The following is a 24,680-nucleotide window of genomic DNA, read 5'->3' as shown; positions in this document are numbered from 1 at the left end:
ATGAGTTGTTGGCAGTTTTTGCACCTCAGGGTCACCACAAGTGTCCCTTAAAAATCTGAATGCACCCTTCACTGCTGGAAAGGTCCTTGGTGTAACATGTACTACCGTGATTTCAACGTAAGGGGGTGGTCTCTCTGCGCATTTGCTCACTCACACTCTCACAGTCTCTCTCTCTCTCTCTCTCTCTCTCTCTCTCTCTCTCTCTCTCTCGCTGTCTCACATACACACACACTGAGAGCTGGAGCTGCCGCAAAGCCCCGTCCTCCAGGGCTTTTTAAACACCGTGTTTGCTTCACGCTCCAACAATATCATCCAATTGAAGAGCCGCAGCGCTAAATGCACTGAACCGACGGTCATCGTGGGAACAGCGCGGACGAGCACAAACCGTCATGGTTTAAGAGAAAGACAACGACGGCATCGTCAAGTGTAAAAAAAAAAAAGATACTGGGTTGCGGGTCAACGAGTTTAACCCTTAATCTTCCGTAGCGTTGTTGCTGACTGGTAAGGTAGTCCAAACGGGAAGGCGTCTCGGTGAAATGTGAGCGGACTGGGTCCGTGACCGTTATTCCATTATTTTCAATGTGGTTGGGACCGCAGCCGACTCGCTCGTTGCAGCTAGCTCGGTACGGCCGCGTTGATGCAGCAGCGCACGGCTGTGGGGTTCAAATCCACCACCGGATCTGGGAAGACAATAGGTGAAATATACGCCGGCCTGGACTCCCAAGACTACACTAAACGAGAGTCTGCATCCGCTTGGGCTTCACTAGGTGAGTTGCAACACGGTTCCTATTCCTCAACACACGGGCTTTGATGTCCACAGACATGGAGCCCTGAAGCCAGCTCCTGCCTTTTCTCCTCCTCGTTGCCTTGACGACTCTGTCAGACTGCGGTAGTTTTAACGGACAAAGCGGGATAATGCTAGCTAATCCGGGTTTTGCTAACATTTTATTGACTCGACGTAGAAGAATGAATAAGGCTTGCTGCATGAATATGTGAGGATACCCGCGATTGAGTTGACCTACATGTGTGGGTACAGTAAAATCAATGTAATAGAGAGAGTCGTGCCTGTGTGTCGGGTTTGATATAACGGCCATTTCACCGTCCACATCACGTTTATCTCACCAAGCCTGTCTTTTACAGCACGGGCGTAAATTGGGAGATGCGATGTAGCTGTCAGCCATGCTATTGTCATTTCATAATTCATGTACAGTAGGACTGAATACAGTATGACCTCATAGGTTTAATATTTGCTTACAATGGGCTATTAAAAAACATTTCAGGACAAAGATTCCCTAGTCGATACTGAAAGGTTTATTGGTAATAAGAGTAGAAATAAAAAGTGAGCTGTTTTATGACATTAATATACTGACCACAATTATCATGATACAGGCACATTACATGCCATATTACACGGCAGTAAACCACAATACACCAGGGACTGTGAAGGAAAACACCCCTTAAATGGCAAAATAATAGTATTTATCCAATTCATCAGAAGCACTCTCAGTTTAACAAAGATAATTGAAATGAAGTAATGTGTCATATTGCAGTGTTTTGGCCCTCTTAACCACACACTCCACAGCAACATGTTCAGGAATGTCATTGGTAGTTAAGGGCATGCACTGAGTGGAGAAGGGATACCCTGTTTTTCACAAGTGAAGTCTTTTCATTCGATGCAAATCTAAAATAAGCAAATTGTCATGAGAAATTTAAATGATATATGACATTTAGAAAACAGCAATACTTTGTAAGTGTATTTCTAACTCACGGCCAGGTGGTGTATGCAATACTTTGGCATGTTAATGTTGATTGACATGTTTGTTCCACCCTTGTTAGTGACTAATAACTGATAACTGATCACATTGGCCTTGTAATAATGTCAGTCATGAGGTTTTGGTTGTAGACAGTATTAGCACTAAGGACTGTGGACACTTTACCTTCATCTTGCTTAATATGTTTGTCAAAAATTACATTTATAATAGTTGTTTACCAGCTTTGCCACAGCCATGTCAGGAGTTGTGAATTATGCATGATGTAATTTCTTTGCCCCGTTAACTTACAGTGGTCGTGAATTTCTTTTCAGTGTCTGTGTGAGGAATCGGGGTTATTGAGTGAAGTGACAGCCGGCAGGTCATTGCATCAGGATGGCGGCTGTAGTGAACTACTCCCCACCTTGGTGGGTGAATCTACTGCACCGATTGCCTCATTTCAATATCGAATTCCAGCTGGTGAGCAGTGACTTCAGACCTGAGGACTCTGAGTACCAGAAGGTAAGACAAGTACAGGGGAATAATAACCTCCCACTCAGAATTCATCATCCCCTTCATCATGCAGCATCACCTAATCATCCTACCTCCTGCCACCTACCCACACTGTAATTTCACAGCAGAGTGGCAAAGTAGTGACTGAGGCTGTCCTGCAACCACAGAGTTGTGGGTTCCCTCCCTGCATCGATCAGTGCTCTGTGTGCATGTGTGTGTGTGTATGTGTGTTTGTGAGTGTGAGAGAGACAGAGAAGTGTCCTTGATCAAGGCACTGAACCCCTACCTGCTCCATCGTTGTTATTAGTCGATTAGTCAGGTGATTCCCATCCTGGGGTTCAGGACCCCTAATGGTTGCAATGTAAATCTCAGGCATTGTGAGATTAATAGCAAGTTATTTTTTAATAAAAAAGTCAAAACATTTCTTCTACACCAAATTATGTTTGTTTTTTCAAATTTTTGCTTTTCATTTTTGAAATATTGGAGAGTCGTACCTCTTCACCACTTGTAAAACTATTAAAATTGTAAAAAAAAAAAAGTGTTTCCAGTTTTCCACAGCTCATAGGCCATAGACATGCAAGCTGTGATTAGGTGTACTGTGTTGAGTAGGCACCGCTTGCCTGGCTCTCCAAAGGTCACAAAGGTGTGGTAACTAATGGATTAGTCAAAAGGCAAAAATGATCACTAACAATTCTGATGATCGGTTCAGATGATTTATAAAGCTGAAATGCCAACCGTGGTCCAGTTCCAGTTTCTTAATTGTGAAGATTTTCTACAATTATATTGTTGTTAATTAAATATCTATGGGCTCTGGACTGTTCTTTGGACAAAACAAGAAATTTGAGGACATCATCTTGGGCTCTGGGAACTTGCGATGGGAATTTATAACTATTTTCCGTCATTTTATTAGATAAACAATTAATTAATTGAAAAAAAATAATCTGGGAGGAAAAACAATCATTAGCATAAGTTAAAAGCATAAAACTAATTGCAGTCTTTCTTTGATAAAACACTCTCTGAGTCGGAAGCGCTGCCTTAGAGAGCAGCTCCATCGAAGAGTGGCTTTGGCCCAGTTTTTCTACATTTCATTAGAATCTGCAAACAAGGTGACTTCCAGGTCTCTGCAGCAGAAATGAAGCAGAAAAGAACAGTCTTTGGAGCTCCGCATGAAAGCCAAGACATATCGTTTAGAGTCCTACATTTCATGCGCTGCAGTCACCCCTCAACATAGTGTGCTGACATGTATGGGGAGTGGAGGGAAGGCGTGCAAGTTCAAGAGCTGAGCGTGGGAAGGCACCCACGGCCATGAACAAGGGAGGGAGATGAGAACTGGAGAGAGAAGCAGGAGAGAGGAGGAGGAGTGAGAAAGATAAAAAGAGACTGATTGGAGGCGAGAGGAGAGAGAGAAGGCTCGATGAGCCATGGGAGGTGCTTCTAAATTGCCAAGTAGCCACTTCCTGCGAGCTATTCAATGTTTAACTAAGGGCCTTTGTGTGTGTGTGTGTGTCAATGTGTGTGACCACTGGAATTTTAAGGACCCCCTTTTTATACTAATTACATCCTGACATATTTTAGCAGATGGTGCTGTTTCTATGTCACTGATCATTCTGCACCATGATCATATGTTTGTTTGCACGTTATTTGTATGTACAGTTGTGGATATCATATGTGCTGTATGTTCAGTATGTTCAGTTTCTGTGTCAGTGCGTATTTAGCTCTTAGTGTTGTTTGTTGAGGTGAGGTCACAGATCTCCCTCGGGGGTTGTGTGTGTGTGAGTGAATATAGGGGTTCTATTCAGGGTGAAATCATTAATTCTGGCTAGACGGGGGGGGGAGATAGAGGGTGAGAAGAACAAGAAGAAGGAGGTTGAATTGGGTTGGGGGAGGGAGGGAGTGAGGAGGGAGGGAAGGGGGAGAGAGTGGGAAGGGGAGGGCTGTAGTCTGTTGTGAAAGAATGCTCTCTTTCTTTCTCTCACTCTTTCACTGAAGCCCGTCTTTAGATTGGCTCAGTGTATCTGTCTCAAAGGCTTTCATGCATCCACTCATCCAGCTGAGAAACACACAAACAGACACACACATACAAACAAGGTCCTACACAGTGTCCTTCAGTGCGCTGAGTCCACCACACCACAACGTAGCACACACTCACACACACACTCTCTCACACAATAGAGAGAGATTCTTCTGTGTAGTGTTTTTCTTTCTGATGTGATTTGGCTCAGGTTCATTTGTATTCAGCTCTTGAGCTCTGAAGCTGCTCAAAACTTTCTTCTCACACAGTGTCACTCACTCACTCACTCACTCACTCACTCACTCACTCACTCACTCACTCACTCACTCACTCACTTTTCCTCTCTTATGCAGGAGTTTTTCTCTTAAACAAACAAACTGTTTAGTATTCATTCACCACAGCAGTTGGTCTCTGATGACTTTGACTTTATTGGGGATGCTGACGCTGTGGCTTTTTGCAAGAAAACTGTTTTATTTATTTATTTTTATTTTTCCTGAAGAGCTGAAATCGGAGCTCTTATCCTGAGGTTCTGCAAGGCATTGGAATAGCATGTGTGCCTATCCGTGTGTGTGTGTGTGTGTGTGTATATGTGTGTGTGTGTGTGTGTGTGTCTGTTCATCTGTTTGTATTACGGAAGAATCGCAGAGTCAGCTACCAGCCACAGTTTAACAGCTGCAGAACATTACAGAGGAATCATGTGACCTGTAATAACACACACACATATTCCCAGCTGTGGAAAGTAAGTCAGTAATTGGTATTTTTTTGAGTAGTGTGCTAAAGTTTGCACAGTGGAAGACATTATCTCATAGTGTTTTGAAAAGGATCAGAGAGGACAAAAGGTGCCACTCTTGAATCTTTTTTTTGTGTATAGAGGTTAAAAGCAAACTATCTGGGTCTTTGTCTGAATACAGAAATTGATGTTAGTGTTTTGGTTGCACTTTAACCCAGAAGTACAGGTGAATATAAGCAGCATGAACTCGAGGTCAGTCAGCGCCTCCGGAGAGACGTTGAGAGGATAGAGGGCAAGGCCAGACTACAGAGTAACACACAGGCAGAGAGAGTGCAAGGACAACTCGCTGAAGTGGAAGTGATTGATCCTGTCAGCTCAATCATACACACACACATTCACAGGCGTGCACATACACACACTTAAACGGACAGATTGAAAGTAGATCACTGTGCCTGGGCGTTTAACATTTAGCCCCTCCTCCAGCCTGCAAGCTGATCTCCTGGAGCTGTTCACACACACACACACACACACACACACGCACACGCACACACAAACACACACACACACACACACACACACACACTTGCATGTAAGCACGCACACACATACATGCACAACCAAGCTCACCATGCTTATTAGTAGCTAATTGATCCACACTTAATCTGCTCTGATGGTTTGTCAGCCTGACAGTTAATCTAGCGGCCATCGTACACAGTGTGAGGAGAGTGAGGTAGCTGCAGAGACCTGGTCCATAGTCAGATTATAAATTTAACATTAAGCCCATACACCAAGAGTCCTGGATCAGCTGTTATTACTCTGAATGGCCACTAGTTCTGAGATGATTAGTTGAGTAAATATCTACTATATTAGCTGTTTTGGTTATCAATTAATAATTTAAAATAAATAGTGAAGTAAAAATGCTAGACCATAAGTGGGTTAAAGCATTCGCTGTGTTTCTCTGTTTTGTATTTTTGCATACTTAATACTATTGGGATTTGGACTAAAAACAAGTCATCACAAGACGTTTTTTGAAACTGTGACAGGCATTTTTCATTGTTTTTGGACATTTTCTAAACTAAGCAGTTATTTAAATAATAAAAAAAAGGTTTCGATTAATGGACTAAAATAGTTTTATAGGGCTACAGCCAATGATCATTTTCATTATTGGATAATCAAATGATTATTTTCTTGATAATCAATTTTTTTCTATAAAATGTGGGGAAAAAAAAAATTTCTTGGAGCCCAAGGTTATGTATCCAAAGGGTATATGACCAAAAGAAAGCAGCAAATCCTCAAATTTGAGAGGCTGAATCAGTTTTTCCAGCTCTAATAATAATTTTATATTTCATGGTAAAAAATACCACACTTTGTGTCCCAGCGTCTTTCACCTCCACCACTTTCCTCCATATCATGGTGTCTATATCATCCTATTGTCATTCCTGGAGCATGATTTATAAGGGATGTCATGAAAATATCCATCATTATATACTGTAGTGTGAGGTTTTGTTCTCATTCTGCAAAGCTTAATGCATGTTACTGTAAATGGTATTAAGTCCTAATGTTGATTTTAAAGTCACAAGAGATCAAACAATACATTAGAGGAGCACAGTTCGCCTTTACCTCAGCACAACGTCTCTGTCGCGAGCTAAGCTCATAGATAATAACAGAGGATAATACTAGAGACTAGGAATCTGCAGAGCTTATCTCCCCCTTCTCTCCCATCAGGATCCTCTCCCCCCATCCTCCACTCATCTTCTTTAACCTGTTGGAGAAAAGCAGTCAGGGAAAAAGCAATCAACTGAATTTCCTCTGGCTCAGCCATAGCTTACCACCTGCTCTCCCACCACAAAGGAAGAATGTGATAATGACAGAAACACAGCATTATTGACAACATAAATGCACAGAATTCCCTTCTGATATTTGTGGAAGTTGAAACTTAAGTTGTAATAGTGTAGCGCCACAATTAGTTTGTAATATTCAAACTAACATCGTCACCACCACCCAACGACTGTAACTATTTTAAGTAGGTAGTGACCTCAGAAAATATAGGTGTATTGATGCTTTTAATAGGGACTGAGACTTGTGGTTTGAAAATTAGCACTCCTCTCCCTTCGGATGTCACATTATGCCACTGCAGGTCACATCCTGTCATGTATCGTAATGTATCCTATAATGGTCTAGCTAAGTGACCCACAAGCCATGCTGGATTGGCTGAGGCCCTCCAGATTTGATGCATTACCCTTTGCTGGCCTGGTTATACATCTGCCACAGGTCATAGTTAATGCTGACCTTATTAGACCACATTGTTTTTCAATGAGAAAAGAGATTTAGTTAGTGACAGTATATCAGCTGGCTCTTGTATGACTGGTCAGTGTGAACAGTTATTTCTATTATGTTTTACAAGTTCAGGACCTCAAGGCCACAGGGACGGGATGAATCTCTCAGATAAGCAATAAATCATATTTTGCACTAACAATCTAAAGTTTTACTGGAGATCACAGTTTTTTTTAGCGGTCTCCACTTTGGTCCAGACTAAAATATTGTCATGAAATTTCTCAACGGACTAGTGATGCATGGATCGACTCTGCTGTCATCCCAATCCGCATGTATGCATAAATCATCCACCTGCCACCCACCCGATCATATTATTTTCCACAATTTAGATACCCACAGCCGATCACACATTACCATCATTTCTCAGTGGGATATTACATGCAACGTTTTAATTCTAAATGTCACTGCTACTTCCCGAACACAAACAGCTTAAAAGCTCATAGTAACGTGTTCAGAAGTCGAAACACAGGGTCTGATTCGTGCCTGACGAAAATGAAGCTTAAATATGTTCACGTTTTAGAGAATGTCATTAATATCTTTCTCCTACATTTTAAATTCACCCACTCACAACACATCTGCTGTTAATCATCATGTTAATTTTTATGATTCGGCCCACTTTTGATTTCGCTCCATCATCGGGTCAAAATTTTACAGTCCAGTACTTTGGTTTATGACCGAATTTTCTGCAAAACTAGTAGCATTTCCCTCGGCACTCAGCTCAAAGAACCACTATGTACAGTCTCACAGATCCGCTAGCCTGGCTGTAGACTCTTAAAAACCCAAAACCTGGATCACAAACAGTTTTGGTATGTTACCCATCAAAACGAAACAATGTCTACATCAGCAGTCTTATATGTCTGTGGGTAGGGACCAGTTCTGTTCATTTTTTATCATTTCAAATCATTTATCATTAACAAATCAATCTTGTTAATGATCTTTTGTGGGTCCCTGTCTTCAGGTTTGGAACCACTGCACTGAAATATTATGCTTTACGTTGCCTACGTATGGTTTAAGAAACAAAAACCATCACAATTAATTAATGTTCGAATATAATGTGAATTCTGGCAAATATACACTCATACAATATATGTGCATATTTACAGTAGAGGTGCATAAATTGCTGCAGGGTGAGGAAACTGCTGGCTGGCAGTGAGGAAAAAATTAGGTCAGTAGAAAAATCGGCTGTTTAGAAGTCAGTCTTGGAAGCCAGGAAGTCTGTGAGTATCTTGGAGGTGGAGTCAGACTGTGTTATCATCCACAGAGGAGTCCCCTGAATTACAATGTTGCTGTTTCCGAACAAGCAGAGCCGTGGCAGGATTCCTTTGTCTAAAGTGGTCTTGCAGGTGGAGATTTGGTTTACCAGAAACGTGCCTTCGTCTCTTCACGGTCCCTGCAGTAGAATGACTTTTCCAGACTAGTCCAGAGGGGAAAGAAAAACTAACATTGCAGTGTGTGTGTGTGTGTGTGTGTGTGTGATAAAAAAAGATTTCATCAGTTCCAGGCAAACTGCTGTAACAGCCCTCATCCCTGTCTTTATCCATTTCTCCCTTTTTAGTGTTCAGTTCAGTCATCTTCTTTCACATCTTCTTTCTGTTCTGTCTTTCCAGCCTGTCTCTTTTTTTGTTCCAAATTTACACCACCACCCCCCACTTCTCCGTCTGTCTGCCCCCACCACCCTTTCCTTCTTTTACACTTCAAAGCTTTTAGAGGGTATGTGATCTGTGTGGTGGGTCTCTAGCGCACGCAGCTCCCGAACAGCATCGCTTCCGCTCACACTGTGGAGGTGTGCGTGTTTGATGGTGTGCAAATGTGTTTTTCACGGTATCCATCAAACGCCCATTAAACAGCAACTATTTTCTAGTCTCAAATAGCTGGAGAGAGTAGCACAAGATGTGTCTGTGTGTATCTGTCTACACAGGAAAAACTAAATCATGTGGTCTCTCCATGTATCTGGTTTCTGCTCATATCAGCTAATTTGCTTCCTGTATCCTTCACCCTCTTCCTAAATTGTCCCTTTCCCTGTGATAAGGACGACTATTAAACATGAAGCATTTGTTTACAGAATGAATCAATCCCAAAGTTTGACCCAAAATGTGTAACATAAACTGTATCATGAAATCGTACATTTCTTGCTGCCACTAATTGTTTCTTTCTCTCTCCCGCTTCTCTCCAGTCTATTTTGCTGCTTGGTGCTGTGGCGTTGTTATGTTTGGGCCTGGACCTCCTCTTTCTCCTCTTCTACTCGTTCTGGCTTTGCTGCCGGCGACGCAAGAGTGATGACTCCTCACACTCCCATACACACTCTCAGCAGCCTAGCGCCGACTGCTGCTGCACGGCCTGGTGCGTCATCATCGCCACACTCGTCTGCAGGTGAGAGGTTATTCCCTTAAGAGTGACACCTTTATACATTTAAACGGCAAGTGTATTTGAAGGACGTTTAACCCCCTCTAGCCCTGGTAACCACTTCCACATGCTATAAGATTTGTTTTATTAAAGGGGTTATTTGTAAGTTTTCTGTGACGCTGAACATGGTTTCTTGCTGGGAGCGGGTGGTGATGATGTTCGGTTGCCAAGAGCTTCAGTCATTGTTGCGTTTAACAATACAAGAGGTTATAATATGTCCTCTGAGCAGTGCTACTTCTTTGGGGCAGCCTGGACATTACAGTTACTCACTATCAGAGAATGACGATACGGTCCAGCCAGACCAAAGCTAGCTGGTTAGCGTGCTAACTTCATTAGAAGAAAAGAAGTGATAGAAATAGAAGCAAAGCGAGAGTTCACATTGGCGGTGGTTCTCACCTCTGGAGACAGCTCTTGGCGAATAAACAGCTGTTAATGCAAATGTTGGCTATGTAGCAATAGCAAAACTTACAAATAGCTCCTTTAAGGATACTTGAGTGAGTAGGAGTTGATATAGTTAATCATTCTACACGTTCAAAGGAATTGCCCTGTAGCCTTAAGTGGAGACTCTAACTTTTCTCCGGGGATTTACAGGGGGGGGTCCACTGATTTGCTGGCTCTGCATACCACAGCCTGTTGGTGTACAGCTGTATAGAGAATGCCACTAAAACTGCACAGGGCAGACACTATGTCTGACTCAATGTCCTTGAATTAATAGTCATATTTCCTTCCAACAGTTTTTTGCACATTTTCAATTTGCACATTAAAAACCTGTGAGGAAATACCAGAAGTGCAAAAACAATGTTAATATCAGAAAAACCTTTTATGATCGGCTGTTTATGCTTCTTCTACTTCATATAAAGCATTCATTTAACTGCCACCCCAAGATATAGACAATACAACAGTGGAGAGGACAGGGATCTGCACGTACAGTAACTGTAATGTCCCAAGTTCGAGTCTATCTGTTGTATCAGCTCTATCTCCATAGCAGCTGATACAACAGATAAATTCCTTCTCGTGAAGAAAAACACAAATGCTATCTGAACTTGTTGTAGTTCCTGGAAGCGCTGATTCACTTTTATTTTGCAGAAATTTCAGAAATGTGTTTATCTAGTCTGCCCTATATACTGTACACTGTGTATTGCAGTTGTTGTATGAAATCATTATACTTTTAATTCAGTATGCTCCTCTGTGAATTTGGAGAGAAGACGGGATAAATAAACAGAAGGGGGGGGGCAGTCTGATGAAACCCCTTTGAAAACAAATAGACCATTATTGTGAAGAAAAAATCCATCAAGCATAAAACATCACCTCTCTTCTCTCTTCCTTCAATGTTGACATTTTGGTGATACAATGTTTTCAGCCAACAGCCGCCATATGTGCATTATGACTGTACATTGCACCAATCAAGCTCACTCATTCTTGTGTAAACCTAAAAGCCAATGTGGTGTAACTGGGAGCCAGCCAGGTGGTTACACTCCTCTGTTTGTGTTTATCTGACTGTGAAGGCTGTGTGTACACGCTGAGGTCTTTGACCTAAGGGACCCAGCAGCAGAGTAGAGTCTATTTTGACCACAGATACTGAGCTGCATAGACTCTGCTCCTCTTGGCACAAAAATGCACACGCAAATATACAGACTATTGCTCTTTCGTTTACTCTCTTGTTACTTTTCCCCTTCCCCTTTCTTGACTTGTTCTGCCCCTCTTCCCCTTTTCTTCATCTCCGCCAGTCCCCCTCCGTTATTTATTATTTCTCTGTGTTCGGCCCTCTCCCTGGCCTAGAAAGGTTGCCATGGAGACAGAAGCGAATTTGATGCAGAGAGTAGAAATGAATTATACAGTCAGGGGGAGCTGTGTGTGTGTGTGTGTGTGTGTGTGTGTGTGTGTGTGTGTGTGTGCGCGCGTTTGCGTGACTCAGTGTTGGAGAGTGTTTTTACAGGCTTTAATATTTTATGATTAGCTATAATATTTCTTTTTGAATATTTGATATGGATCTGAGCCTGTACGCATGCGTTTCTGTGTGATTGTGTATGTGCGTGTGTGTGTGTGTGTGTGTGTGTGTGTGTGTGTGTGTGTGTGTGTGTGTGTGATTCCTGGTCCACTATTTAATATGACATCATGTCTTATTTTTGGCACAACACCAACTGCATGTGGACTTCCTCCATTTGTTTGCAGGTGCAGTGTGTTTAGATGGAAGCTGTATGTGGTATTAAGTTGTTTACAGTTTTTTCTACAGTTTTTTTATTCTCATTGTCTTTTGGTTTTACATTGTTGGCCACAAATAAGTTATTTTAGGATGTCACATTGGGCTGTGGATATGGGCATGTTTCTCTATTTTCTGACATTTTATAGGCAGAATGATTCCTCTATTGATCATTAAAAAAGATTGAGAGATAACTTATAACAAAAATCACCGGGGACACAATCATATACTGATACAGCTACCTTTATTCAGAGTGTTTACCGATGCTGAGTACTGATGCGATACTGGTGCTCTCTTTTCCAAAAATTGTATAAACTATATCTCACATTGCTTGGAACACATTGCAATCATTTTGAGATAAGGTAATGTGAGGCTGTTGCTCTAAAAACTGACTCTGCAGCTGGTTGTCACAGAATGAATCTAACTGACACCTGTAACACTGAATCATATCATTACATTGACACAGAAACTGTATTTAAAGTCACAATTCTTAAGATTTCTGATTTGGCGACAGTATCAAATGGTAGTTTTAATAATAGTGCAATAATATAATGTGTATCGGTTATGAAGTGGCTGATATCCAATACACAAAGTAATGTCATTATGGGTGCCAGTACAGATTGGATCGGTGTATTTCTAAAAATAATCATTAGTTGCCACCCTTCTCCTACATTGCTTTATATTGCACAGAATAACTTCTGTATGTAGCAGTCACTAGTGGGAATAGGTGTCTGTATGTAGTCTCACTTTGTGTATTCAGGTTGCACTATTCATATCAAATAAAACATTAAAGTTTATTTATTTTATTTGGATTCAGGTGAATGAGTTTTGTTTGGATTTGAACTCATCATGAACCCAATTTTGACTGAATACAGCATTTACTATCTGATCGACTGCGCTGAGTGCATTTTAGTTTGGTCATTTAGGTGCAGCAAAGATTTATGATGTCAGTACAATTCAGCTGAAAATGGACTGAAGCAGAGACTAAGGCTGCGCTCTGTCTCTCTGAGTTAACATCATTCAGAACAGGTTGCTGTTTCTCAAAGGCAAAATGATGTCTCACTAATGTATGTGGTTTCCTTTGTGTGGGCTTTTTATCAGAGCTAAGCTGGCCAGTGTTTGCTGTCAACTATTTAACTTCTGACCTTCTGCCTTGCTGCAGCCCCTCGTTTATGTCTCATATCCTAAGCTGTTGGTTAATAAAATCATGAAATCCCTTGATAGGAGCAGCAGGTATTAAAACAACGAGAAAAGTCATAGAGAGGAGGACAGAGAAGAGGAGGGATGAAGGGAAGAGGAGAGAGAAAGCAGTGGGAGAGAGAATGGGTGGTTGAAGAGAAGAGGAGGATGAGTAAACAGGAGTGGAGAGAGAGGATTTCCTGTCAAAACTAAGATGACATGAGGGATGGAGTAAAATGGTGGGAGGCAGGGATGGGTGGGGAAATGGACAGATAAAAGAGAAGATATTTACGTCAACACACAAAGCACATTAATGTGTCTTCACGACTGTGTTCATCTTTATTCTGTTTCTCTTGTCAAGCCTGCTTCCTTCTGTATTTGTTGTTTTATGTTACATGCACACATTAAGTCCATCTTAAAGCTCTGAAACACAATGTGTGTTTACACACACATGCCCACACACACACACACACACACACACACACACACACCATTGTGTGTAACACGGGGCTACTCAACACGGGGCTACTCAAGATCTAATGGGCTAGAATGAATTGCCTTAACAATGGCCATAAATTTCACTCCATAAATCTTTGTGGTGTTAGTGTGCAGACAGTTATCATGAGTGCAAAGAGTCCTGTCATACACACACATGCACACATACAGTACACAAAGGGAAAGGAGGGGGTTGCTAGAGTTTTACAGGGTAAGTGGGAAAATAAAAGCCCAGTGGGGAGGGGTGTGTGGTGAAAAGGGGTTAGATGTGGCAAAACAGAGAGTGTAAAAAAAGATTTCTGCAGTGGTGGTGGTGGTGGGCAGGCGGGAGGTTAGTGTGCGGTGTAAATATAGTGAACATAGGAGAACTAGGGTTTGAAAGAAAGAGAGTTGGTGCCAGGAACCAAAGATATTGTAGCATGTGTCATGTGTGAATGTCGGTGCAGAGCTGCAGAAGGACCATATTATGTGCGGTCTGGTGACCCAATTATTGTGTAGACGCTGTGTGTGTGTGTGTGTGTGTGTGTGTGTGTGTGTGTGTGTGTGTGTGTGTGTGTGTGTGTGTGAGAATCATTCCTGGTAGTCCTGTGCTTGCTGGAGGCCCAAGGGTGACACCAAAGCAAAGAACCAAGAGCTCAGTGCCGCCTGTTGCTGGTTAACAGAAGAACTGCACTTGATAAATTACTCGTCTTGGTGCAGTTTTGCCGTGTGTGTGTGTGTGACTGTGAGCAAAAGAGAAAAAAAAGACATGGTTCGCCCATATTGATGAATTTGATGCCATCCGATGGTTGAATTAGTCATTGTGTTAACACTTGGCACTTCCTGTTTTCTGCCTCCCAGCGCTGGCATCGCTGTAGGATTCTACGGAAATGGAGAGTCGAGTGATGGAGCCAGTCGTTTGGCGTACTCCCTCCGTCATGCCAACCGCACCGTATCTGGGGTGGAGAAACTGGTCAGTAATACGTACTGTGTTGTTTGACTTTAAAAGATTACCTCACAAACCAGTTATAAGATAATAAAAATGTGACTGATGCCAGTTTTTTTCTTTTTGGTTAATGTCTGAGTCCAGGTGTCTGACAGCGCCCTAGCCTTAAACCAGACAGTGGAGGAGAGCTTGGTCCAGTTGGAGACAGCCTTCCAGGAGCAGACAGACTACGTGTCCATCGTCCAAAAGCTGCAGGGCCAGCTGGACGAGCTGGTGAGGCTGATGGTGGATGTCCCCTTCTGGTCCAATACTGATATTTCCTTGGAGGATCTGGCCCGCAAGACGGAGGCCTTTGACTTTTACAGGTCAGTACTAACGAGTATTGGTGTGTGTGTCAGGCATTTCAGCAGTATTTGCTGTATCAAACTGAAAACTGGCCTCACATTCTCTCAGTCATGCAGTTTTTTGATATATTCCTGCATGTTAACCCCATTAAAAACAGCCACGCTGGCATAAGGTTGTCAACGAACCATGGCTTTAATCCTGAGGATTCATTTGCTCAGTGATGAACACCCTCTCCTGCGAGACCATGTATGAGACACTGTGGTGAATTTGTGTATTTACAGGTGGTTGGGGTACCTGGGCCTGCTGCTGTTTGATGTACTCATCTGTCTTCTGGTGCTCTTCGGCCTGATACGCAACTCTAGAGGCACTCTGATTGGGTACGTTACTTCACATCATACCCCAAGAGCTGCTCCTATTGGACGGGTGAAATCCTGTCGAGACTCTTGAGTGTGTGTCAGAGCTGTGTAATACATGGTATGTCAGTAAGCCCAACCTTGACTTTAAAAATATGTATTTGCTTTGTCCTTCAGAGTGTGTCTGCTGGGGGTTCTGACTCTGATAATCAGCTGGGGGTCTCTCGGCCTGGAGCTGGCTGTTGCTGCTGTAAGTGTAACCATGGCAACATCGCCGAGCTCCCTGGCTCTGCAATGATGTAATCTCTACCCACTGCTCGAGCAAGTGTGTTCAAAGGGGATGTTACTGTAGCCTGATGTGTCATGTGTGCTTACCCTCTTACAGTCAGCCAGCGACTTCTGCGTTTCCCCGGATACCTACATCACCAGGGTAACCAAGGAAAACGCTGTCATCAACCAAGGTATGCAGACAAAAACATAGGACCTGTCAACTGGTAGCAGCCATTTTTAAGGTTTTTCTGCTGTAAAGCGGCGGTTCCAACCTGTTTAGACTAGAAAAACAAAGCAGTGTCTACCTGCAAATCGTTGCCACAGCTCAAATATGTGTATTTGTTGTGAGCAGTTCAAGCAAAGGGTCTTTTTCTCTTTTCAGATTGTTTTATTAGAATATTTCTAAAGGCCATAAGATAAGTCAATCCATTATTTCACAAGAAAAAAGCCTGTGTGTATTACTTACTTTTTGAAACCATTCAGATTTATTTTGACCTCTGGGGATGAGGAGAATAAAGTACCTTATAACTTGTGAATAGTATTCTCAGTTGATGAATGGTAAAGTGATGTAGGGAGGGATAGAAGGAGACTGGTCATTGGACTGCTATAGAGATGCTCTAGGTTGACAAATAAGCAGGAACATCCAGAATAGACTCCGGTTTCCACACTGACAGTTGAATCTCACCCTGGCATGTTGCTTCTATTTTAAGAAACAAGTGTGTGTGTTTATGTGTGTGTATGAGTGAGTGTATCCAAGGGGATTGTGTTTGATTGACACTCTGGTATCTAAAAGCTCTTACTCTCTCTCTGCTGACTGCAATGCATCAGCAACCCTGCACACTCCCCGCTCTCTCGTCCTCCTGCTCATCCCAGATGTAAAAAAAAATAAATAAAAATATTCAGAGCACTTTTTTGCTTTTTCACTGTGGATCATTATCTGATTTGTTCTCCCTCGTCATCCTTTTATATCCCTCTTTACTTCTCAATTGCTCCCTTTCTTCCTCTCCCTTCCTCACTTTCCTTTTTGCACTCATCTAATGAGCTCTGTTGTCTGTCAGTTGTTTCCGCTCTGTCTGTCTGCTGTAGAGAACAGATGTTGCCTCCGAAACACACATATAAAGACACAAACACACAATTATGCTTGAGTGTTACTGCTATCATGCTTCCATAGAAGCATACTGCTTGTCTTTTCATTAAACTGTATACTTTAAATATATGTATTATTATATTCCCAGATATCCTGCAGTATTACCTGAGGTGCAGCTCTGGCCAAATTAATCCCTTCCAGCAGGTAACTTCACCATCCTTAGTCGTGTTGAAGTTACTGTTCTTTTTCTGTAGAATACTTTTCTTTTGGTTCCTTTCTTTCAGTTGATTTACCTGCTTCAGCCTGTAAAACGATATAATAACCAAAAGATACTTTTGTTTGTGTGTCTTCTGTGTCACTGTATGTTTTGTAGAGGCTGTCAGGGAGTCACAAAGCATTGGTGGAGATGCAGGATGATGTGGCAGAGCTACTGAGATCAGCAACACGTGATTATGCCAACACCAAGGTACGTGCACTTGTGTGTGCAATGATCTGTAGGTCTTTATTTTCATGCATGAGGGGATTTGCGTTAGTGGGAGCGTGATGAAAGTGGCATTTACACAAGTGTCAGCACACACGTGTTTATCTGGTGTGTGTGTGTTTGTTTGTGTGTGTGTGTGTGTGTGGATGTACATGAAGGCGGATATCTATATTTGAGCGTGAATGTGTAACCTTTGCTCTGTGCGTGCAGGGGAGTCTTGAGCAAATCCAGTCTGTGCTGAATTCCACGGAGGTTGGTCTTCACCAGCTGACTGCTCTGGTCGACTGTCGCAGCCTACACATGGTGAGTCACTTTGTTTGTTGTGTTAGGAGAAGAGAGAAGTCCTCAAATCCCAAGATCTTTCTTAACAACTGACTCTCCTCTCTTCTCCTGTGGTTGTAGGACTATGTTCAGGCATTAACAGGCCTGTGTTATGACGGAGTCGAGGGTCTCATCTACCTGGTTCTCTTCTCCTTTGTCACTGCTCTGATGTTCTCTTCCATTGTGTGCAGTGTGCCACATACCTGGCCTGGCAAGAGGTAACACACACACGCACACACACACACACACACACACACACACACACACACACACACACACACACACACACACACACACACACACACAAACAATCTCTCTCTCACACACACATACACAAGCTACACACAAGCCTTTACAGCCCTAAATTAAACTAGTTAATCTGTACACTAACAGCTAACATGTAACTAGTTCTAACTTCTTAATTGTCTCACTGAATTCAGCTGATGAACTTGAAAACAGGAGAAAGACCCATAAAGAATCTACTCGGTGCCCATGCATGTCATACTTTTAAGTGTATTTGCCTTCTGAGCTGTTGTATCCTTCTATACGTCTTCCTGCTTGTCTTTGCATCCATCAAGTTTTCTCTGCAAGTTTTGTTTGGTATTTTATTGTTTGCCGTTAGCACTGCCAATCTGGCTGATTGTTTGTTTCTCTGTTTGTACATCTCTCTCATTTTCTTTTCTCCACCGTGGACTTGGAGCACCAGTGTTGTGTTAGATTGTGTATCACTACGTTTTTTGTTTTTTTTCTATGCCCCACTTCCTCCTTCTGTTCCTTCCCTTCTCCCTCTCTCCCTGTCCTGATTTGGAAATGCTTTGGGCTTCAGCGAATGATGATGGATATTGAGGAACCTTAACAACCCTTTGATCCAATAAACAGCCCCTTTAAATACCCATTCGATCAACCAAATCATTCTGTGGTAAAATCAGCGCAAAGAGCTCTAGACTATACATCACACTATACGTGACGGTTTTCACTCTGGTGAATGATTTGAATTATGAATCACAGCTGTGCCATAATAGTGTTGTTTTGTGCTTGTTGGTGGGTGTGAATTACCAGCAATGCTAGCGTATGGTCCGGTGGGGTATTAAATAAAAATCCATAATGTCCCTGAATTAAGCAAGAATAACTGCTCACCGGATTGGTTGCTTTTTAGGCTGACTGTGCTGCAACTGCTGAATCTTTCTGATGGGCTGCACAGCTTAACTCCATTTTGGTTGAAAGAGTGAAATGCCTCCATCTGGTGGCCAACCGGGGTAGTAACATCTCCTCTACCTTTTTGTTAACACAGGGCCCTGCTAAAATATTCTTCATACAGCTCCCTCCCTCTTTGAAACATTTCCAGCCTGATGTGACTTTGTTGGTATATAAAAACAATAGTCCTAATGGTAGGGTCCACATATGCACATGTATATGTATTTTGTGATTAATCATACATTGTCACACCCAGTATAATTCTGTAGCCAGAGATCCAACTTCCAAATCAGCACATATCTTATTTGATGCCTCATTCTGTTATGTTGCTGGCCGTTTTACATTCTTGACCATTTTATGTCTGAAAATGGTTTGCCCAAACCAGCCATATTATCTCCTTTTTTCCTGACGTTTTTGCTTTAATTTCCATGTAGCACTGAGAGATGCATGACTTTTTATCAAAGAAAGTGGATTCTTGACATTTGACACTGTTTGGACAATTTGAAATGGACAGTAAAAACCAGGAATCCTCCATGTCAACAGAGGATGACTGCATGAAGAAAATGACTGCATGTTTCTGCGTATTAAGAGAACTTTGAGAATATCGAAGAGTCTTCTACCTTCATACAGTTTAATATTATGTAACCACACACAACAACAACAAAAAAACAGCTCTCCACTTTGAGCTGTGCAGTAATATTAGAGACCCTACTGTACTTGTTGTGGACCTGTTTTGTAGATGAATGCTGCCCGTGTTCCTTTTCTTCTTGTTCAGCTGCTTTGGGGCTGAAGGCATGGTCTTAACCAGTCTTTTGTATCAGGGGGCTCCTCATAGTACAAGAACGCCTTCCCGTCTCCTAACCTCCTCTTCAACCACTTGTTTACACTCTGTTGTCTCTCTCGGATCTCCCTCCCCTCTACCTTTCCCCCCTCCTATCCATCATGCCCTCTCGTGCCCTGCCCTTACCCTGAATTGAAGGACGGATGAGGAAGACGGAGAGGACGAGTCGGGCGCCTCACGGGGCGGTGTGCACGATAACCTGTACCGCGTTCACATGCCCAGTCTCTACAGTTGTGGCTCCAGCTACGGTAGCGAAGCTAGCCTGCCCGCTACAGCCCACACTGTCAGCAATGCCCCCGTCACTGAATACATGTGAGTTAGCACCCACCGCTAGCTAGAGGCTAGCAGGATCAATACACTGCCTGCCATAGGTAGCTGATGCTTGCCCCCCTGTGACCCAGACTAGCAGCACAGCAACGCTCACTGCCTGTAATATGATAAATTAGATTAGCTAGTTATTTGCTATGTACGGCTCGCATGTCCTTTGTGACACACTGTCAGCTATGTTTGACAATTAATGAGTTACAACCTTTCACTAGTTTTCCCTTTGAAGCTGATAGAAAATTAGATGCTTGCTGTATCAGCCAGCCTGCCTGTTTCAGTCCACAGCGTTAGCAAAAACCTGACTTAAAAAAGTTAATTCAGATCTGCACTCGCCGCAGCACAAGTTAATAATTTCACCCTGCTTGCTACGTCTTACAGTTTGACACAGGACTGCAATTGCTTGCTCTGAATACAACAAAAATACAGAAGTGAAATAAGCATCTTTAGTCTGCCACTGCTTGCTTCTGTTTTAGCTGTGCGCTAATCAAGGATAATATGGTGTTTGCTGCAAAGCAAGAAACTGCAACTTTAAAAATAAGAAAGTTAAATACTAAACAGTTCAGTTGTCTGTATTCTGATAGTCATGTATTACTTTGAGTTTTTGGACCATTAAAGGACTATGTCTTTGATGTTTGGGCCATGAACAAATCCTGTATGTTTAAGAATACTGATGACTATATTCCACAGCATATTGCAGGGTTGTAGAGGGATTTATTTCCCTCCGCATTTTTCCTTGTCATGTTTGTGGAACTATAGTCAGCTGTCAGCAGCAAGACTATCAGCTGCCAAAGGACCAGGTTCATATAATCCAAGGAAATCCGTTCAGTAACTTACATAAACATATAATGAATGTGTGTTGACTTGTGTTTGTTTGCGTAAAAATATATTTTTGTAGTTTTGAAAAACTGGAGTATTTAAGGAACTGTTTTATGTGTTAGACCTTTTTATTAACAAGATGAACCATATTTGTTAGGTTTTTTTCAGACATTCATATTATAAGTTCGTTGCACTGTCGTATATAAAATATCAAAGAAAAGAATAAAAGAAGTAGCCCTAATTTAGCTTTATATTAAATTGTGCTTATGAGTCACATTTGAAGCTTAATGAATTCATATTTTATATTTAAAAATCTTCTTCTTGAAACCGTTAATAGTTGAAATGTTGCTCTACAAATTACCAATATATGCTTTTTTAAATTATGTGCCTACAGCCAGTTGCCTATAGGTCTCCACACTGATAAAAGCAGGATTTTACAGAGCGTGTCCCATTGTGAGACTAAATGTTTTTCTTTTGTGCATTGTTAAGAAAGAATGTTAACTATGTTGGACTGTGGCAGAGGTGTTTAACCCCTGGCTATATGGTGCCAGGCTTAAGTCCCTGACTTGTAATTATTACTGAGGCCATTTGTCAGAGGCCATTTGTCAGAGGGTCATTAAGTTGTAATCATGAGCAGACCACAGATCAACAGCTCAACAACTGAGCACCAGCGGCAGGGTGACCACATGCAGTAACCTCTTATTCTATAATGCAGGAGCCAGAACGCAAACTTTCAGAACCCTCGGTGTGAGAACACCCCCCTGATTGGCAGGGAGTCCCCTCCACCCTCTGTAAGTGCACACTTTCTAGATCACACTCTCCCTCCACTATCTTCCAATACCCACAGTGCTGCTGGGAAATTCTCCAAACCGCAGAACCCACAGAGATGGCATTTTGTAATTTCAGAATGTAATGAAGGAAACATGTTGTTGATGAATGTACTTTTATCTTATTCATGACTTAAAGTGCATGCTAGTGTGGATATTGGAAGGTAGTTCCCTATCCCCACACCACTGCAAGTGTCCTCTGTGCTAAAACTAGACAGTGATCATGGATCGCCTTCATGAAGGTCATTTTGGCAGCCTGGGATTACCTGGAAGTTTTAAAAGAAGCCTGTTGATAGTTGGATCTGCACTTGCATCAAAAGAGAAGCTTGACTCTTTTGATAAGTGTAATTGTTGGGTCAGTCTAATACATGGTAGTCACACAGTTGTTCTCTATTTCTGATGTAAAAAGTCTGGTTGGTTTCACTGTGGCCGTCAGTGAAGCGTGAGAGGACTTGCTGATCATGAAACCACTTTTGCCGTGGCGGAGAGAAGCTCAAACAAACACTTTAAGAGTATTTTTAATATTTAGTCCTGTAGTGTATCAAGCTTTTTCTTCAATACAATAAGAAAACATTCTGCAAGGTATACAGGTGTCTGGATTGCACCTTCTTTTATCTACAAACGTGTTGAATATTCTGGCTTTGACAAGATGCTGCTGAGCCTGTAGTTGTGGATGTTGTTCCATGCTCTTATCAACTGTACACATTTGGGGCTACAATACCATGGACTGACTAAATTTAATCAACGAATGTAGAATTATTCATAACTTCTGCACACTTTTTAGGATTCATGTCTCGCTCCACGCCACCTGGTTATAACCTGCAGTGAAGCTGAAGATCTTTTGACAGTTCAGCCCTTGAGTAAACTCGAGCCCAAACCTCTAAAGTTCCTGCTCCCCCTCCCCCCCCTGTTCCCACAGTGTGTCTATGTGTGCATTCTCTGGTCGAGGTGTGTGTGTCCTCTGTTTCTGTGCCCCCTCACCCTTCACCATTTAACAGTCACAGGAGCACATGTTTCCCACCTCCACCGTTGAACCGTAGCAGCCACCCAAATGGCCACGATTCATCATTCTTAGGCAGGGCTGTCGACCGGGCCGCCATCCTGTGCAGAACTGCTCTCCTGTTGTCTGCAGTGCCGTGGAAACCAGAGACCTCCAACTGTAACTAGCTAGCTGCTCACGAGAGACCACTAACTCATACCAGGCTAACCTACTACATCAGAACTAGAGCACTAACTACAAACCACTGACAAAATAAAACCACATCTGCTAATTTACAATAACATCATCCAGACGTAATCAGCTGTTATATAATGAATGACTGTTGTAATCAAACACCCCCGGCTGTCCAAATGACTGGTCAAAGTACTTCTGCTGTACCTGTGTGTTTGTGTTTGCCTCACATGTTGTCACCCCATCTATCTATCTATCTATCTATCTATCTATCTATCTATCTATCTATCTATCTATCTATCTATCTATCTATGTATTGAAACCATTCAAATCTCTTGATCTAATGTACATTATTTAACTGAGACTATTTCTACAGTACTTCTTTTATTCTTCGGCGTAAATAATGGTTAATCATAATCCATCCGTGTTTTTCCTCTTTCTTGTCTTTTTTTGTCCTTTTTTTCTGTCATCCTCTTTCCCTCTTGCTTCTCATTGTTTCCCGCTCTTATCTCAAATTCTCCCTCTGTTTGTGTCCCTTCCCCACATGCTCGTCTCTCTTTCCTCTGTCACTGTCTTCCTATCTCTCCAGTACACCTCCAGTATGAGAGCAAAGTACCTGGCCACCAACCGACCAGACCAGAACCGACGCTCCGTTCCCAACGACCAACTGGACCCGGCTAGCCGGCCTCACCCCGCTGCCCGACCACAATCCTCAGTCCACTAAGATACCAGAGCCGCATCAGTCCACCCCTGTACTGCCTGAATCCAGTTCTCACAGCCAACAGCACCACCCGACACAGCGCTCACCAGAGCTCAAGCAGAGCCGAGCGCTTTAAGCACCAACAGGACCCCAGTTTGTCAAGGTCCACTGAAATTCACTATCACCGGTTCACCAGAAACAACACAGCAGGCCAGAACTCATCAACCAAGCACCTCAGTAAAGGACTGCACTTTGAAGGTCAACCTCTACTCCTCACCCACAATTATCCAAAAGACAGTCAAAGCCCATCCTAAAAGATCACTACTTCTACTACCACATCCCGAGCTGCTCATTTCACCACTGCTGTGATGGACCAGCCCACATACCCACAATGCACAGCAACTAAAGCCTTGGCTCCGGCTCCGCAGGTTCTTCTTCTTCTACTACTCCAAATATCTCCTCCTCCTCCACTGGGATCTGTACACTGCCCTCCAGTGGAGGCAGCCACGCCACTCTCACCACTCAACCCCCCCTGACACGTCTACGTTCAGATCGCACACTCGCACAGAGACAAGCACAGACATGCACAAACACACACACACACACACACACAAACACACACACACACACACTGTACAGAGCTGTAAATAGTGAACATGTGCTTTATTCTGATTTCATGAAAAGTCGACTGTTGAATCATTACTGGTAATGTGGTGTGATGTGTGTTTATCATGGAAATTTTTGCTGTATCTCTCATACAAACACATACACACACAGACACACACACACACACACACTCACATAAACAAACAGGCAGATAGTCTAACTGAACTCTCATCTGTATAAATGATAAGCCAGTGAATCGGAAAGCCATGTTTAGATAGAAACTCTAGCAGCACATCCACATTCTCTCTTTAGCTTAACATTGTCGTCTAACTAAGACTTGAATCGTGAACTCAAAAAGTGGTGTCCACGTCTCTCTCCGTACTTGTTTACGTGCACATACAGTATGCGCGTCAGTTAATGCATCTTTGAGTATGAGCCAGGAATCCGGTTGTGGAATAACTGCTTTGAAGCCTTTGGGGAATGGAGCGAGAGACAAGGGACATAAGAAGGCTCAACCTGTGCCAAAAAACTATACTGTAACAATGAGGGATGCCTGATTCTGTCTTCTTCTACTCCTGCCTCCAGATGTCTCAAAAAGGGGGAAAACACCTTATCTGGAATGTTTTCCCTGCGGCTGTAAATAAAAAGGGAACAGGAAAGACAATGAAAAGACAGATAATTGTGACTACACATTTGCCAGGTGCTACATAAGCCAGTGAAGGTCCCAGAAGACGATCAGCGCTGAGGAGGGACGGAACATGTTTTGTTACTATGATGTTTTGTTTTCATTCAGGGATGTGATCAGG

General features: G+C 42.5%; 1 protein-coding gene across 1 annotated transcript; it reads left to right on the top strand.

The window, feature by feature from the left end:
* Nucleotides 1-301: 301 nt before the first annotated feature.
* Nucleotides 302-24,680, top strand: LOC111216717 (protein tweety homolog 3-like). The gene is made up of 15 exons (XM_022738338.1): nt 302-767; nt 2,084-2,270; nt 9,510-9,706; nt 14,454-14,565; nt 14,683-14,903; nt 15,165-15,260; nt 15,414-15,486; nt 15,622-15,697; nt 16,742-16,797; nt 16,967-17,059; nt 17,285-17,377; nt 17,477-17,613; nt 19,569-19,742; nt 21,286-21,361; nt 23,158-24,680. Exons 2-15 carry the CDS (start codon nt 2,145-2,147, stop codon nt 23,290-23,292), a joined length of 1,665 nt encoding a protein of 554 aa, XP_022594059.1. The 5' UTR covers nt 302-767; nt 2,084-2,144; the 3' UTR covers nt 23,293-24,680.

Source organism: Seriola dumerili, unplaced genomic scaffold (genome assembly GCF_002260705.1).
Source record: "Seriola dumerili isolate Sdu_G_001 unplaced genomic scaffold, Sdu_1.0 BDQW01000035.1, whole genome shotgun sequence".
Taxonomy (NCBI): Eukaryota; Metazoa; Chordata; class Actinopteri; order Carangiformes; family Carangidae; genus Seriola; species Seriola dumerili.
This window is presented reverse-complemented; position numbering and strand designations above follow the sequence as displayed.